General features: G+C 35.8%; 1 protein-coding gene across 1 annotated transcript; it reads right to left on the reverse strand.

Annotated features, from left to right (window-relative positions):
- Nucleotides 1-206: 206 nt before the first annotated feature.
- Nucleotides 207-7,812, reverse strand: LOC128031357 (MAP3K12-binding inhibitory protein 1). Its single transcript, XM_052619568.1, has 9 exons — nucleotides 7,641-7,812; nucleotides 7,091-7,201; nucleotides 5,717-5,920; nucleotides 3,939-4,035; nucleotides 3,569-3,634; nucleotides 2,739-2,891; nucleotides 2,525-2,622; nucleotides 622-660; nucleotides 207-516 (listed from the first exon to the last, which is right to left on the reverse strand). The coding sequence occupies exons 1-9, from the start codon at nucleotides 7,791-7,793 to the stop codon at nucleotides 409-411; spliced, it is 1,029 nt and encodes a 342-aa protein (XP_052475528.1). The 5' UTR covers nucleotides 7,794-7,812; the 3' UTR covers nucleotides 207-408.
- Between the last annotated feature and the right edge of the window lie 10,414 nt (nucleotides 7,813-18,226).

Genomic DNA, 18,226 nt, shown 5'->3' on the forward strand with positions numbered 1-18,226 from the left:
GCCTGCCATTTGCATTCACATATTAAGCAGTCACCTCTACCCTCAATCACATCACAATCATAAATCAGTTTAACATCTTTACATATTCGTGGGTCTCTCACTGACATGGCTGCTTAAAAATGATTCTTCAAATATTTCTTGCAAATTTAAAATAGGAAGTCAAATAGCCTACATTTCCAGCATTTTCCAGAAAAACAGCATATGAATTTGGATGCATGAGTTTATTTACATAAATGATGTACAAAGTGAACGCATACATAAAGGAAAACATACATTTTACAGATATAAAGTATTCAGTGGCACACAAAACCCAAATCTAGTCTGAAACGCATGATCATCACAGCTCTGCACATGACCAAAACTGAAGATCTAACTCGTAATGAGAAGGTCTAAGAAAAAGTCCAGGTGTCAGAATGAAAACTCCCCTGCGTCTGTGGGTTGGAACTCACTGGATTTCTTCATCAAGGCAGCTTTGACGGCACTGATCTTCCCATCCAGCTCAGCGAGACTGTAGCTCTGTGAAAACAACAGTTTTCATCATCGAATACATCTCACTGAAGACCAGGATCTTCATATTTTCCCCCTTCATGAATACGGAAATGCATCAGTAATGGAACTTACCTGCGACACCGAAGCTTTGAGTCGTTTGTGTGAGTAATTCTGAGGTAAAAAAAAAAGAAAGCATGCAATAAATGCGAATTTACATGAACAATGCACATCAGTCGTCATTCAATGAAATGGCAAAGCATTTATCTCAATATCACACTGAATAAAAATCTCTACATGGCTACATCTCTACATTTTTAACATAAAAAAAAATTGTAATGGCAGGCAAAACAATAAATTGAACCAAGGACAACTATAAGTGGACAGAAACGGCACATGATTTGAGTATGAAACCGAGATGTCCTTCAGCATCACTGCCAACAGAGCCCAGCCGCCACAGACTTGCACTGATTAATCGTATTAAGTGGGGCCATCGGGATTCTTTCTTTCGGGGCCCTTTTATTTATTCTGTCCATCTCTTTTATCTATTACCCATAATTTATCTTCATTTTAATCACTTTTCAGTGTGCATATGGACCCACTTGGCAGATGCATGATATCTGCTCGCCCTGGTCAACATAGTTCAATGAATAAATTCGACTTGATGAAAGCTGCGCTGCAAACTAAGAAGATCAGCATATTTGACGGCACTCAATGTCCCACTTTACAGGCAATACACAGACACACACACACACACATATTGTAAAGGAGATGGAAATCAGCGAGCTTTCAGACCAGCACTGAACTAAGTGAAGCTGGTGTGAGGAGGCGTAGAAACGGTTCAAGAGCACTTACTCTGCTAACTTTGATGGGCTACAATCTGACAGGGATAACAAATTCTGAAGTGAGGGAAAAAAAATATCACTCATATCAGCTTTTAATGGTTGTGAAGAACTCTCCGGCCGACTGTCGTGAGCGCAGGAGGAAACACGAAAGTGAGAAGTCTTCAGTCTAACAAGAATGTGTGCAGTGTTAAAACAAACCATTGGTACAAAACGTTTAATGCCACAAAAAAATTATATTATACATTTTTTAGCATTTAATATCTCTCCTTGGCATAGACTAACACTACCCTTCAAACGTTTGGAGTCTGTGAGATTATTTTTAATGTCTTAAAATCTCTTATGCTCCTTAAATCTGCATTTAACTGATTCAAAATAAAGTAAAAATAGTACTGTTGTGCAATGTTATTACAAATTTAAAATAACTGTTTTCTGTTTTAATATATTTGAAAATGTTATTTATTCCCATGATGCAAAGCTGTTTTCAGCATCAGGGTCACATGATCCTTAAAATCATTCTAATATGCTGATTTGCTGTTTAGAAACATTTATTATCATCAACTCTGAAAACAGCTTAAGAGATATTATTCAAGATTCTTTGATGAATAGAAAGTTCAAAGAATACAATTTATTTGAAAGAGAAGTCTTTTCTTTCACTTTTGATCAACTTAATGTGCCCCTGCTGAAGTATTGATTTCTTTCTTTAAAAAACAAACAAATATATATATGTATATATATAGAAATAGCCTTGAAAAAGGTACTGTATAAAACAGCATCCTCTCTATTGTCTAATCCTCTATTTGACCCTGTGCCTTTAAGAAATGTTCCTTTGTGTGTTACATGAGGAACAGAGCTTTTTTCTTCTTTATGAAGCATGTATTGCATTGTGACAGATTCATAACACAATCCACACTCAGATTTGCCAGATTAATGGTTAAGGTCAGGTTGAAGGTGTTAGAGAGTAGATATATTTATTAATGTTGTGATTCATTTAAAGAAGAAGAAAAGCAAATCCCTGTCAGAATTATTCAGTGTCTAGCTCCCTGTGTTTTTAAGATAGTGTGGATGTTCTGTGAACGTGGGACTTGTGGAATGACACTGCTAAAATGAACAGACTAATTCAATCTCTGATCATCCACTCCACCAACAAACAGGGACACACACACATTCTCTCTCGCTCTTTTCCTAGCACTTACCGTGGAGTGGAAGTACTCTGGGGAAAGACCCTCAAGCTCCAGAATTCGATCTTCAAGTTTCTTTAGCCGCTGATAAACGCTTTGAGGAACTGGACCTACTACAGATTCAGTAACAGTAGAGTTACACATCTGTCGGCACACACTTAGGACTGCAAAAACACGTGAAACAGTAGGACATTTAACTCTGTATTGCTCTTCTACCGATCTCAAGTACCTGGTGGAAGTTTAAGGTGAGATTCCATGTTCTGGAGCCTCTCCTCAACAGCAGGGTTTCCACAGTCTCTGCTCATGGATCCCTGCTGCTGGTCTGCCAGCTCAGTGCGCGTCCCTCTGGTCTGAGGTCCATATGTGTTTATAACACGTGTCACTGCAATAGCAAACAAACACCAATTAATGCTCCACAAATCGACTGAGCATCCAGTTTTTAATAGTCAAGAATGAGAGGCCAAGCACATGAACCACTAACAACAGTGTAGAATCATTTTCTATTTTTAATAAAAATAAAAAAAAGATTATATTACTGCATTTGCTACCATCATTACATATTAAAAAATGTTTAAAAAATGTATATGTAAAAAAAAGTATGCAACTATTAAAAGTTTTTTTTTATGTTTTTGAAAGAAGTCTCTTGTAAAAACAGTAATATTGTGAGATAATATTAGAATGTTACATCATAGTTTTATTTTTATTTTAATGTATTTTAAAATGAAATTTATACGTGTGATGGCAAAGCTGCATTTTTAGCAACCATTACTCCAATCTTCAATGTAACATGATCCATCAGAAATCATTCTAATACGCCGATACATTCTTTATCAGGATTCTTTGATGAATAGAATGTTCAAAAGAATAGAATTTATGGGAAATATAAATCTTTTTTAGCATTATAAATGTCTTTACCGCGATTCTTTCATAAAATGTAACGCATCCTTGCTAAATAAAAGTATTCATTTCTTTCAATAATAATAATACAATCATACTGAGCCCAAACTTTTGAACAGCAGATTTCAATTCCCATATCACAAACATGACGAGGAGTCTAACCTTTGACATGACTCTTGAAACCAGGATATGGTGTGAATACTGCATCAGTTCTTGCACAGCTGTCTTCTATACACCACACAAGAAAACAAAGTTATTGTTCATTTGCAAATTAATTGATTTAAATGATTAATTCATCACTGCCTTACACATACGCAGTAATAAACAACATGTAAATGTGCAAAGCAAATGACCTGATTTGGCAGAAATAAACAGCTTTTAACACTTGGTTGTATTTTGCAGGATTGAGTCTGTGAATTATGGGTGCATTCTGACCTTAAACCTGTGGAAATCAGCACTCTTACAAACACTGGCAATTGTGCAGTAACCCCTCTGACCACCCCCCATGCCACCAGTGCCCTCCCATTCTCACCCTGATTGCAGTCGATCACGTTGCAAAACTCCCTCACATTGTTTTCATTGATCTCCAGCTGTTTGCGCTCTATAAATGCAGATATCCTACGTTCAATCTGAGAAAATGAGAGAGAGAGAGAGCGAGAGAGAGAGAGAGAGCAATGAGAGTCGGACTGATGAGCTATTGAAGAAAAAAATCAATCCGCTGTCTTCTTTTTTGCTGTTTAGTTATAATGAGGAACACTAGGCCATATGGGCTGCATGACTAACAAGTGGCCACACGTAGTGGACAATTATTCCAAAAATCAAAATATTTCTCACACGCAACCATTTGAGATAGTTGTGATTTGCTTGGGCCTTTTATTACAGTGACTGTAAATAAATAAGCAATAAAAATGAGGGCCTCCTTGTCCTTTGGCCACATGCAATTTCAGCGTGTAATGAACATCCACTTCATAACGTTGCAAGGACCAGGACCTCTCTCAGGACTCTCAAAGTGGGTGGCTATTTGTTTCTCTCTGAAGGAAAGCAGGCGGGGAAGGAGCCTTCCATTCATTCTCAACTATCTGGCTATAGATAGCAATTCACACTCCCTATGACTGAACAGCAAATAGCAAATAACATGGGAATAAAAAATAGCTATTGTCAAACATTCAACTTTAATTGCATTTGGGAAAAGAGACTGCTTGAATGCTTGCAACAAGGAAATATTTGGTCCAACAATAATCCATGGTAAATACAAAATAAAACTAATAATAGCCTAACTTTTCAACTAAATGGGACAAAATATACAATTTAAAGCATTCATCACTGACAGGACAAAAACTTGACATAGTAGTATGAAATATTTTTAGGGCCGGGACTTTAACACGTTAATTGAGATTAATTAATTACACAAAAAATAACGCGTTAACTAAAAAAATTCCCGCATTTTTAATAACTTATTTTTGCACCGCGGAACGTTTCTCACTGGATGAGTTTCGGCAGACCGATTATACTGGAGCACCAACTAGCGTTCGCATATCACCGCGGCACATCGAGCCTCAAGTATCACCTCAACGCAAAACATATAGCAACTAGCGTGGACTTTACACTTTATGTTGAACTATTTATTATTTTGTTGGTGCAACAGTTTATGTTGAACTCTTTATTGTTTTGGCCAAGGTTATTGAGAGTTGGACTTAGTATGTTATGGCCTCTGAAGCAACAGAGAGATGTTTTCTAATAGTCAGTGTTTCCAATGTTCTGAATGTAATTGACAGTATTGTGTTTTATTTAAAAAACACTTTACAGAAGGTTCCAGCACCTATAAGCTTCCTGAATTTCTGAAATGTACTATTTCTAAATTGTTTCTAAATATGCTATCGCTACACTTCATGGCAAAAATTGCACTGGTCTGCTAGACTTGGTTGAACAAAAATAAATAATATTTATTTGCTTAAGCTTATGTATTCAGTCATTATTCAATGGTATACTATAAATCCATGTGAAAAAAAAATTACTTCTCACTGTTCTCAGGTCAAATATTTATCTGCGATTAAAATGCGATTAATTTTGATTAATTAATTACAAAGCCTCTAATTAATTGGCTTAATTTTTTTAATCGAGTCCCGGCCCTAAATATTTTACATTTTTATTTATCAATATGCTCACTTTTTCCACTTAAAAAAAGACTACTTAAAATCGAACTTTTATCATATTATTATCATGTTATTATAAATTATATTACATTATATAATATAGACATACTTACGATATGACTACATTTTCTGCCGTGGTGTGTTTAAGATGTTTTACCTCAGATTTATCAGCCTTTATCTGTACATTATCATCGATTTGAGTCTTGTTATGATCCTCATGGACAATGCAGTGGTCAGATGTAGGATGCTCTGCACCAACCACCATCTGCTCAGATGTGTCTGCGGTTTCTTTAATGTCCGTGCTGCCCGGGTTGGAGTGGCCTTCAGACTCCGCCATTTGCTTCAGATTTTCAGAGACTGACTGGAAGAATTAAAAAAATGTAGAATAAAGTGATAACAGACAGTTCGTCTGCCCCTTTCTCCATCTCTCAGTTTCAATGTGTATCTATAATAACAATTATGGCTTAGCCAAATACATATGGTTATAATGTACAGTCAAAATAAACCTTGTCAGTGTGATCAAAACATTGTATTGAGAAAGTTTTGTTTCCCTCTGTCAGGATTTATAATAATTAATTTGCATATTCCTTATTATAGGCCATATTTGGGACTAATATAGTAAATTTACAATAACTATTTACTATTAAAATTACTATTAAAAATAGTAATGTTTTCAAACTTTTGGTCTGTACTGTGTGTGTGTGTGTGTGTGTGTGTGTGTGTGTGTGTGTGTGTGTGTGTGTGTGTGTGTGTGTGTGTATATATATATATATATATATATATATATATATATATATATATATATATATATATATATATATATATATATATATATATATATGCCACTAATTTAAGTTAGCCTTCATAAAAAAAAAAAAAAAAAAAAAAAAAAAAAATTAAGGACTTCTTTCTGGGTAAGATCCATTAAACATCTGAGCAGCCGCCACAAAAAATAAATAGAACACAAAGAAACAATACAATTAAAAATCAAATATGAATGCACATAATAATAATGTACGATAAATAAAAACAATTAATTAAAAACAAAATTACATGGTCTGTTATTTAATTCAGTTGTAATATATATATATATATATATAATTTTATTTTTTTTAATAAAATCAATACTTTTATTCAGCAAGGATGTGTTAAATTGATAAAAAAGTGATAGTAAAGAAAATATATGATTAGAATATATATTATTAGATTTTTTTTTTTTTTTTTTTTTAATAAATGCAGTTCTTTTTAGCCTTTTATTCATCAAATATATTAGACAGCAGAACTGCTACCAACACTCATAATAAATCAGAATATTAGAATTATTTCTAAATGATCATGTGATAGACTGGATGTTACATATATATATATATATATATATATATATATATATATATATATATATATATATATATATTTATATATATATATATATATATATATATATATAGGATGCTGTAATCACTCAGAATCAAGTATTTCACAGAGGTGTGTTAATTAAATCATATAATGCATATAATACAACAATATTTACCTGTAGTTTGGAGATGTGCTGTTGTAAACATGTGTACACATGAGATGGCTGAAGTTCAGAGATGTTTACATTGTTGACATTGATGCTCAATTCTTTGTCACCCACTTTTAACTGGAAACAGGAGAAAATGATTTCTTGATGTTGTTTTTAAATTGTCAATTACCTTTTGATGAGTAATTCATCTATTCTAAAGTGTTAAAAGACTAATACAGCACAGATAATCTCTCTGTCTGTTTAGGCTGGTCTGACAGGAGGTAAAACAAACGTTAGAGCAGCTGAGACCACCGAACAGTCTCGAGCTGGTGATGTTTATTTCAGCAGCAATATAAGAATAAACTTATGCATTCGTTTGTATCGCTTGCTGTTTGCTACTGTAGATAAATCATAAAAGACCACGACATGCTTGATCTTGTTACTTAAAAAATCTACAGGCTTTATACGACTCAAATGGTACACTAAAATAACGGTTAAGTTAGGCGTTTTATAAATAGTGAAACTGCTCCAATTTTCCAACCCTGTTTTAAAGCGCGTGCATCTTATTTACACAAACCTTTGCGCCAAACTCAGCGAGGGACTGGATTATGGAGCCAACGCAGTCTCTGAACACATCCCGGGGTCTTCCGTGATGTGAAATCTGGCTGCTTCGCTGCTCCTGTTTACTTTCAGCACACGCATCGCGTCCGTCTCCGTCCGCCGCCATCATACTTCCGCTCCTGTATAACATGACGTCACTTCCTTTAGGCGTGCCGTGACTCCAAAATGTACGAAAATCAAATCAAAGGCACTTTGAAAATCACATTTAACGTGTTTTACCTTTATTATAATGTTCATTATCTAGCGTGTATAAGCTTGTGTTTTTATTATGCCACGTTAGTCAATAAATCTATCTTTTTTTTTCTTTTTTCTTTTTTTTTGTACATTGTACGAAGGCAATACCATGTTTTCTGGTCAAGTACTATGACAATCCAGTTGTATTTTTGAGAAACCATTTTATTCTCTATACTTTTCTTTTTTTATCATGTTTTATACATTTAGTCTACTGCAGACTATGAGGCTGTAATAATGGTATGACACTTAATATACCATGTCCTTCTTACAGGTTTCATGTATAGTGATAATAACAATAATTAATGCCTAATTAAGCAACTACCCTGAACCAAGTACTCACTATATAGTAATTGCATGTTGTTATTTTACTCCATATTTATTTGTCTATTACACTGTAACCAGGACACTTTCAAATAAAGTATTAACAATATTTTATATATCCTGTGTGTCAAATGTTATATAACATACTGTTACAGTTTAAAGGGTAAAATTGCCAGTGTTAATGCATTTGTTTCTGGGTAGCCATTATTCATGCTATAGCCTTATCTTTTTTTATAGTGGTCAGTGTAGTTAAGGTCTGGTTTGTTTTGAGTCATAAGCATGTCACTCTTCTTGTTAATCACTTCTCCTGTCAATCAAAGTAGTGTCAACTCAGTTGAGCTTGTATATTGTGGCTAAAAAAGTGACCTTTAAGACAAATTGAAGGGTTTTGACATTGGTTCTGTATCCATCATATTCAACGACAGACATTTCACTCTTTAGTGGATAACTGTCAGATTGTGCTCACCACTCAAAGTTTTTTTTTTCAGGGAGGGTTTTGAAAGGCAGGCTGCCCGTTTATAGCAATACTGACTGTCAAACAATAGTGTAAGGGCAATAGGGATGGGAAGCTGCTCACAATGGTGCTCTTTTCTGTCCCGAGAATGTGTGGGAAAATCTCCCTCGTCTATTCATACATTTTTTCTTCTTTTTTTCCATATAATGAGGAGACTGATGAACGCAACAACTGAGAAAAAGAACAATTACCATCAATGACAAAGCACAAGTGCCCGGTGCTGAACCCTGTAATGTCTTCTGGAAGGGTTAATCATTTTAGGAAGGGTTTTGGAGACGAACCTTTCAGCTCCAGTCCTTTCTGTGGCGCTCTTTAATTCCTCCAGTTGGAAGAGAACTGTAACACTTGACATCAACACTCTGCTGTTTGAGCATATTCCCACACAGCAGGACACATGAAGAGAGCCTGCTAGGAGAAACCAGGTTTTTAGTTTAATACATTTGAGAAACACCTTGCTGATCTTTCTGCTCTAAATATGATTCAAACAAGGTGGTTTAATAAGCTGTGATTTTCACTGTGATGATGACTATGAAAATATTATAAATATATATACTGTACACACACACACACACACACACATATATATGTATATATAGATTAAGTTTTTTAATATTTAAAAAGTCTATTATGCTCACCAAGGCTGTATTTAATTGATCAAAAGTACAGAAATGTTATTGCAATTTAAAATAACTGTTTTCTATTTTAATATATATTAAAATGTTTTTTTTTTTGCTGAGATGGCAAAGCTGATTTTCAGCATCATTACTCCAGTCTTCAGTGTCACATGATCTTTCAGAAATCATTTTAATATGATGATTTGGTGCTCAAGAGACATTTCTTCTTTTTCTAACTATCATTATTGTTGAAAACCACAACTACTTATGCTGCCACTATATTTTTTTTACACAATATTTTTGTGCAAACTTTGATGCATCTATCCATGACTCTTTAATGAATCGAAAAACAAAGACTATTTATTTGAAACACAACCTTTTGCAACATTATAAATCTGTTTACTGTCACTTTTGATTTAATGCATCATTTAAACATTGTCTTATATAATATACACAATATACATAATGTATCTAATATATTATGTTGTATAGTTTTATATAAATACGTTTCTCAGCTGAAGACATTTGATTAAAAGAAGACTGCTTATTTCTTTCATATCATTTGTTTTCAATAACACTTTATGGATTATGGTCCAAAACATTCACTTAATATGCTTTACACTGTGAACAACACTGTTTACATTGCTCTTAAGGAACTCAAAAATGACCCTTGTTGACATTCAAAGAACACCAAGTACTTTACAAGAACACTAAAAACAATTCTTATCCACTCTAAATATCTGAATGATTGTGTTGGTGTATTCAATGAGATAAGCAGGCCCTCTGAGTCCCATTTACACACACAAAAAAATGATAAAACACCAAACCTGTAACATTTCTGATGCTGAGAGACCACTTACATGCAAGGTGTTATGGAGCTTAAGAAAATCACCCGAACAGGATTCAGGTCTTTTGACAAAAACATTGTGGGGGCCAAGGTTAGTAGTAGGTAGAGTCATCAGTTTCCAGTTCCGGAAACACTTATATTTTACACAAATCTAACTTAATTATTTTACCTATATCCTGTTCAGCTGCATCTCTCAGTAAAAATGCTTTTGCCTTTGTATATCTCGTCCTTTCTTTTTCTCTGTTTTACAGTACAGTGTAAAGGAACATATGGGAGAAAAAAAAACAAGGTCAATGAAGAACGCACCTGAAAAAGAGAGGAAGAGGACCATTCAATTTATAAGACATACCTAATATGTAATAGTGACCTCAGGTGCTTTCATCTTTATCTGGTGTACAAAGAGTGATCAGATTTGAAAGGAAGCAGTCATGTTTTCATCTCTTCAAAGCAACCTTAAGATATATTAGGTACACCACATTGAACCTGTGCATTGGCAGCATATGTCTGAGCTGATGTTTCTAGAAAGCAGCCTTTATTACGCATAATTTCTGCATGAAGTATGGATATTTTCTATTAAAATCATGGGAATATTACTGAAATGATCAATAATACAACATTGTGAAATGAACAGAAGAAAAACATTTTTTTTTAAATGATGCAGGAGTAAAATTGTTTCCATTGTAATTTTAATGGACTTATTGTAAGGATGAAAAAAGTCACAGTATACCAACTTATAACTTGTCAGTTTGCTTTATTATTTCATAATTTCTTGTTTACGAGCAGCTCAGTGATTTTCTTATCAATATATTACGTTTGTACAGTGTTTGGTAGAACACCATCCTGTGAGCGTTATTCAGTACATTTATGCATTTAGAAGGCACTTTTTATGCTAAGTGACTTTACATTGAATTCAAGTTACATATTTCACAATTCCTGCTTTCCTTCATATAATCAAAGCCATTAACTTGCACTTGTTTTTAAACTATAGGAAGGCTAATGGAAAATGGGAAAATGAAGTGTAAATGAAAGGTGACTCATGCTAAATTATATATATATATATATATATATATATATATATATATATATATATATATATATATATATATATATATATATATATATATATATATATATATATAGTATACATATATACAAGGAATTAGCTTTAGTGACATAAGCTTCCAGTACACAGAGACAACAACACACAGACCAAAAAAAAAAAGATTATATATATTATGTATCTCTCTGGATACATTTGACATTTTTACATTTTTTCCCCTCTCCTTTAGGTCCTAAATTTACATCATGAGAAACATCTTTGAAAATATTCTACAAAACAGGGATTCTGTATGTGACGAAGAAAAAACACCAAACGATCAACAAAACAAAGAAAAAATGAAGTATGAAAGGAAAACAAATCTTTTAATGCCATTTTCCTCTCTTGTGTAATGAGTCAATTTTGTAGAAGCACCTTAGTTACACTGTCTTGAAGCCAACACACAGACAATTAGCAAACATTACACTTGTTTCTTCCCTAATGAAAGTCAACTGTACTTTTTAAGAGTTTAATTGAAAATCCATCTAATACTGCTGTGTCTGTGTATCGATGGGGATTTGCTCCTGCAGCCTTACTAAGTTTTCTCCCTCCTTGTCTCATAACAACCCCTCAGCCCGCGCTCACAGGAAGCTGCACCTGTCACCTGGGGGCCCCTGCCTGCACTCAGGATCAATTTACATAACCTCATTTAGCAGTTCACAAATCAGAGCCATTAAGAGCTGCTAACAGGAACCAAGGGTTCTAATTTAGCCTGCCTTTCACAGTGGGAAAATTGGGCAGCTCAGGCCTACAAATAAAGACTCAGGTCTTGGCTTTGATTGTTGATTGTGATGGTAAATGTGCGGATGATTAGAGCAGATTTTCCCCTTTATTGATTTTCTGCCAAAACACAGCATGCCACGGTCCTGCACTAGGAAGCTAACTGGAATCGGGAGGGGGTGGGAGAAAACAGGGGCAGGGGTCTGCATGATCACGTGGCAAAAAGTCTTTGCACACCACTGCTGTAATACTGTATATGAAATTGCAAGATGGCAAACGCGGGGCTGTGAAAGAGATGTAAATGAGAAGCTTAAAAATATTAAGCACAAAAAGAGCAATGTCAACATTACCAGCAAGCGAATGGTGCTATGTTTTGCTCTTAAATCACACTGAAACAACATAAATGAAGTAGCAAATCAAGTGCAGAATGTTGGACTATATTAGATATTATCATAATGTGCTTTATTAGACACACTGTACAACAATTAAGAAGCTATTCACAGCATAAGAAAATTGTGGGCACTCAATTTTGATCTCATGAAATTAATTTCTAAGAAAGACCCCACAGCAAGTGCATGGAATCGCAACTACTGTAAGTATCTTTTGAAAAGCTTGAAGGTGATTCAATGAAATGAGAGATCTGGCCTTTTGCAATGAATTATCTCTTTAAATAAGACTGGTGCTGCAAAACCCTATAAAACCACTAAATTAATGAAATGTTGCAAATGTCCATCTTATCTGATAGATTTGTGACAGAATATCCTAAAACTGGATAGTCTGAAATAAATGGAAATATCTTGAATACTCAACATACTTGTGAATAAAATCATTCACATCTGATATCTATGCTCTTTTCTATTCCAGACTGATTGAAGTCATTCTAATTCATAAATGCATTTTGTTGCCACCATGAATCCACCCCATGCAGACTTTTTTTTCCTGGAAAGAACAGCCGAGCAATCATGTGGATGATTTTAGCTTTAACCCCTTTCATTTACCATTCATCAGATAAACTTCAGCGTGTCACTATACATAGCTCGTGTCAAGTATGCTTACTCAGAATGTCTCTCAATCGGCAGTCGATTTGGAAAAGATCTTCTTATAATATGAAAGAGCTGATTCAAACTTACACGCGTTCACTGCCAAACTGGTGTATCTGAAGGTGTCTGAAGTGTTTTAGCAGACAGAGGAACTTCATTAGCCGAGTCAGGGAGCCCTTTCCGTTTCTTGTTTTGGATACATATCTGGTGCCACGGGTACCACGCCAGCAGTGTGATTCAGAAATGAAAAAGCAATGTCATCCTCAATCATGGTTGATGATATCTCAACCTTGACATATTTTGGATGTCTTCTTTCATCTCCAACCCTTACTTCAGTTGGTAAAGCCTCTTTGGCTGGTGATAAAAAAATCTAGTGTGTTTAATGAAGGAGACATCTAAAATTTGCACTCACGTGTCAATAACCTCTTGTATAGAGTTATTTTTGCATCCAAAGTAAACTTTGTCAAATTAAAATGTATTAATAAAAATGTACCTTATGAAATGACTAAGACCATTCCTGCGACCTGATACGCATTTGATGTCTTAAAAAAAAGAAAAAAGAGAAAAAAAAGAAGACTTTTTTGAAGGTGTGGGGCGAAAATTAATAAGCCACATAATGGTAAATCTCGCTATGGACCGTCGCCATTAAGCTATAGCGCATTATGCTGTCATTCTCTGCCTTTGAAAATGATGGAGCAACAAACAACTGTGTTTCCCTGCTGCAGCATCCCGGTTAAATCAGCTTTAATGAGCATGTAATTGCTGGGAATAGACTGAGTGGACACGAAGCAAACAAGGTTTCTAATTGATCTGCATTTCTCTTTTTTTGTGAGCAGTCACTTATTGTCCAGCGCGCTATTGATCGGCTACTGTGTATTGCCCCGCATGTGTTTCCCTTCATTAACTGATAACGGGTTACTGATGACTCCCATCCCGGCTCTAATGTGGCTTAACGCCTTCTTTTTTTCTGTGTCATGTCGGAGGGCAGCCTGGAATAATGAGTAAGTGGGTGGGCTGTGTTTAGGGCTATCTGCTGGGGAGGCGTTTAGTCTGCCAGGTACAAGGAGATCACTGGAAGGGTTAAAAAAGCAGCACCTCTTAGGTCTGGATTATTTTTAACTGCTGCACAGCATGGGCCCGTCCTACATTTTCACCAAGCTAATAGCGATCACTTGGGCTCCTTTGGCGATCAAGAGATAATAATAATATTAATAATAAAAAAAATTATATATATATAATAAACTACCCTCTCTGCTCCGAAATTCAGCTGCTGATCTTCTCTTAGGGGCCGTTCACATTTCGCGTCTTTTGCGCGGGCAAGTTCGTTATTTCCAATGTAGGCGCGCGGCATGCGCGCTCATAATGGAAGCGAAGCGGTCGCGACGCGCACGCGGTGTGACGCGCCCGTTTTTTCCAGGCGCGTCCGCACCGCATCGAGTTAAAAACATCTCAACTTCTCAGAATGCTGCAAGTGCACCGCGGGTCATGTGACAATAACTAACCAATCAGCTTCATCTTTTTCCGTAACAGCGTTGAAAACTCAGCCAAGATGAAGGAACAGCTATTCATAGCTGTATATGGATTGCCATTTTGAAATAAATTTAGTAGCAGAGCTACTGCCAGCGATTTTTAGTGCTGCAAATCCATTTATCCTTTGCTGAAATTTCCGCCTCTTCATGGAGAGAAGCATGTCATGGTTGCTTAGCAAAGGCAGGTGCAACCTGATTCAATTGAGCGATAACGTTCGAATCGGGTGGGCGCCTCAGGAGCGCTTCTGCCCAAGCGCTTTGGAAAGAAGGAAAAAGCGGTGGGCCTAGCGTTTTCCACGCGTTTTTAGGCGCAATATGTGAACGGCCCCTTACTCTCTTTTTTTTCCATAGTAGCTTTTCGCCATAGTAGCTGTTGATTTTATGTTTCCCCAGTTGTTGCGCTTTTATTGATTAACTCATCCAGTAACATAAATTAGTGTTTTTCCCCCTTGTATTTTTATGTGGTGACCACTAGGAGGTCCTCTGGGCATATAGCCTACTTTCCTTTCTTGGTTTTAATCCCTGGCAAAGTTTCAAGCAAGTTTGTTGAGTTTTAAAAGGAAAGAGTTCCATGTGTTTATTTAAAATATGTATATTTAATTTATAAAGAACACAGTTTTCTCACAAGCAGCCCATAATCGATCCTAGCATTTATATTAACCAGTTCAGCACCACCGCCATGGACAGCACCTGGTAATGTCGCACATAAGGAGGTATATCTTAAAGTGGTTATATGATCAAACTCCTTTGAAATGTAACGCCCCTTTCCATATTGGCGAGCTTCATCTTCCAAAATAAATGGAAAGAGAGTTAACAATGTCGTTAGCTTTACCATCAGTTCAAGTATTAAATGGGAACAGAGTGTTGTGACAGACACAATGATGAAGCTCATATGTGTTTGCAGTACACAAGCCCCAGACAGTTATAATAGCTGACTCCACTTTGTGACAGTCTCTCTCTCTCTCTCTCTCTCTCTCTCACACACACACACACACACACACACATGCAACATGCAGATACTATTTGCAAAACTCCTCATATAAGCATTCCACAGCAAATACTTAAACTAATACTTTAGCTGATTCAGAAGCACCAGATTGTTGTAGAAAAGTCAGCATGACCTTCTCTCCTAGGTTCAAGAAGCAGTAGTCCATAAAATGTGTTGCTGTTCTGCTGTAAGTAATTTTAAAGATTCTTAAATGCATTTCAGAAGGCCAAATAAAATGCTTTTGCTTTCACCTAGAAACCCACAGCATCTTCCTGACATGACTGCTTCAAAACTAACAGCGGTTACTGAAACCACGCCTTCTTTCTTTACATGAACATTTGGACGGCATTATGCAAATTTTCCACATAGTGATGTAGATATGTTGGGGCATCATTTGAATAAACGGTTTTAGGGGGGCTCTTTGGATTTGAGATTTTAGTCTTTGGAGCTTTACAGATCTTCTTGATGCACCAAGAGCTTGTAACTCTCCAAAGAGAAAGAAAAACTGAAATCGCATCATATTTAAACAGACACCTAAGGTATGGGAACACGAACAGGTATAGAGTCTTTGAAGCGTGCTAAGATAGCGTTATCGGGAAACGCATCCCAGGAGGGCATAGTCAACAATAGTTTTAAGCACATAAAAAATGGCTGCATTTTTGGTGGTATGTTGCTGTTTAATGATTCAGCGTTTGAGACTTTTCAACGAACCATTAGCTATGAATTGCCAACAAAAATGTCAACACTGATGCAAATAAATCCTAGTCCAAACAGAAAATAGTTTGTTAGTAAATAATTAATGTCAAATCCTTCAAAGGCTTTATAGAGAGTATACCTAATAAAATGAGCTAACTGCGGCAAGGAAAAATTCTCTGAAATTACAAAGGCTGGTTGACTTAGTGTTGGTGCATCTTTGAGACTGGTAAAATAGGCCTGAATATATGTGATTTGTATTGTGCATATAGGCTATATCTTTCCCCGGAAACCGAACAACCAGTCACAGAAATTCTAATCGTCACAGACGTTTAATAGAGCATAGAAATGATAAATGATACGCCATACGCAGCGTAATACAATGGTCACACAACGACGAGCCGCTGCGCTCACAGAGAGAATTGCATGTTAGCTAATTGTTAATTTGGGCGACTCGCGCTGGCTAATTATGGCGGCACCGCCAAGCCATTTGCATGATGGACTTGCCACCTGCCTCGACGCATGACAGCTCGCAGTCTGGGCAAACTATATAATTACTAAACAGTGGTGGGGCAATTTTTGACTGCCGTCCCTTTGTGTGACATGAATTCTTCCTAATGACATATTTTATAAAGGGGCAAATAGCATCCATCCTTCCGGTTCTACAGAGAAAAAAAGAAAAGAAGAAAAAAAAAGCATAATCTCAACAGGTCTTAATGTTTAAGCCACTGCACTCCCGTATGGGCCGTAATGGTTTTTACTGTGTAATCGCTGAAGACTCTTATGGAAACTGCTATGTTATAGTTTGTGCACTAGTACAAAAAGCTATAAACAGTCCACACGAAATTATTATAAATTATAGAAATTTATAACAGATCCATATTAATTATAAAAATGTAGCTAAATATTTGCTTGTTTTACTAATTTATTAGCCAGTATTCCGGATGAGTGACAGTGTCTTTTATTGTTCACCTTTTAAAAAATAGTGTTTAATGCAGAAATGATTTAAGGCTTATTTAGTTTTATTCAAATGTGACTATAAATTGCATGATAAATAGGGCCCGCACCTTGACCCTTCAAGGGTTAGTCAGTCCACCCAAAAAATAAAATTCTGTCTCCCTTAAAGTGAGTTTTGTGTGTTGTGTGTGTGTGGGTGTGAACCTGCAGTGAGATTGATTCAGATTCACATTACATTATATTTTCAAGTGAATTACACCAGTTGTTTAAGATGTTACTCACATAAAGCTCGTTTCCTGATAAAACATGACATTTTACTAAACATCATATGCGATTAAATTCAATGCATCTGTAATTTAACTGCAATAGCTTATCAAGATCATGTTAATATATACAAATATTGAATTTCACAAGTATCTCATCATTACATTTTATTTAAATTTTGTAGATCGATCATTGTTTCCTAAAAATGATGGCTGGCGGTGACTGCAGACTAACGATTATCATCTTTGTTACACATTGATGCTAATTTAATAGTTTTTGTTGTACTGTGCTTAAGTAATCAGATAGCGTTTAAGTCACAAGAAGTTAGTCAAAATAGCAGTGGGGTGAGGTGATTACATGTTATTTAGCGGGGGAGCAAGTGTTACACGGTTAGTGATGGTTCGCTGATCACCAAAGGACTCCTGCTGGTACAAGACTGCGCTAGCAGAACGCCTCTTGTCTGCTCAGAATTTCTTTACTGAGTCAAGACCCACACTCTACAGCACGAGACACTCAGACATTTCTGAACATTAAAATACAATCCTTATTCACAAAAGCTTGTTGTTTCAGAAGACGTGTTACTTACTTACTGTCTGTCATCTCTTTCTTTGCACACCCCAAACTCTCACAGATAGAAATGGGCAAAATCATGCAGGGCTAATATGATAAGTCATAGAGCATAGGCTACTTGATGCATTTAATCAACATAATTGATTAAGTCTTAA

The sequence above is a fragment of the Carassius gibelio genome, chromosome A17, assembly GCF_023724105.1.
Source record: "Carassius gibelio isolate Cgi1373 ecotype wild population from Czech Republic chromosome A17, carGib1.2-hapl.c, whole genome shotgun sequence".
NCBI lineage: Eukaryota > Metazoa > Chordata > Actinopteri > Cypriniformes > Cyprinidae > Carassius > Carassius gibelio.

What these genes read in the sequence shown, in the direction of transcription:
- LOC128031357 (XM_052619568.1), bottom strand. Translation starts at nt 7,793, where the DNA reads ATGATGGCGGCGGACGGAGACGGACGCGATGCGTGTGCTGAAAGTAAA. An exon ending in CAGAGTACTTCCACTCCACG is followed by an intron (nt 661 to 2,524) that starts GTAAGTGCTAGG and finishes TTTTTACCTCAG; the next exon opens with AATTACTCACACAAACGACT. An exon ending in TCAAAGCTTCGGTGTCGCAG is followed by an intron (nt 517 to 621) that starts GTAAGTTCCATT and finishes TTGTTTTCACAG; the next exon opens with AGCTACAGTCTCGCTGAGCT.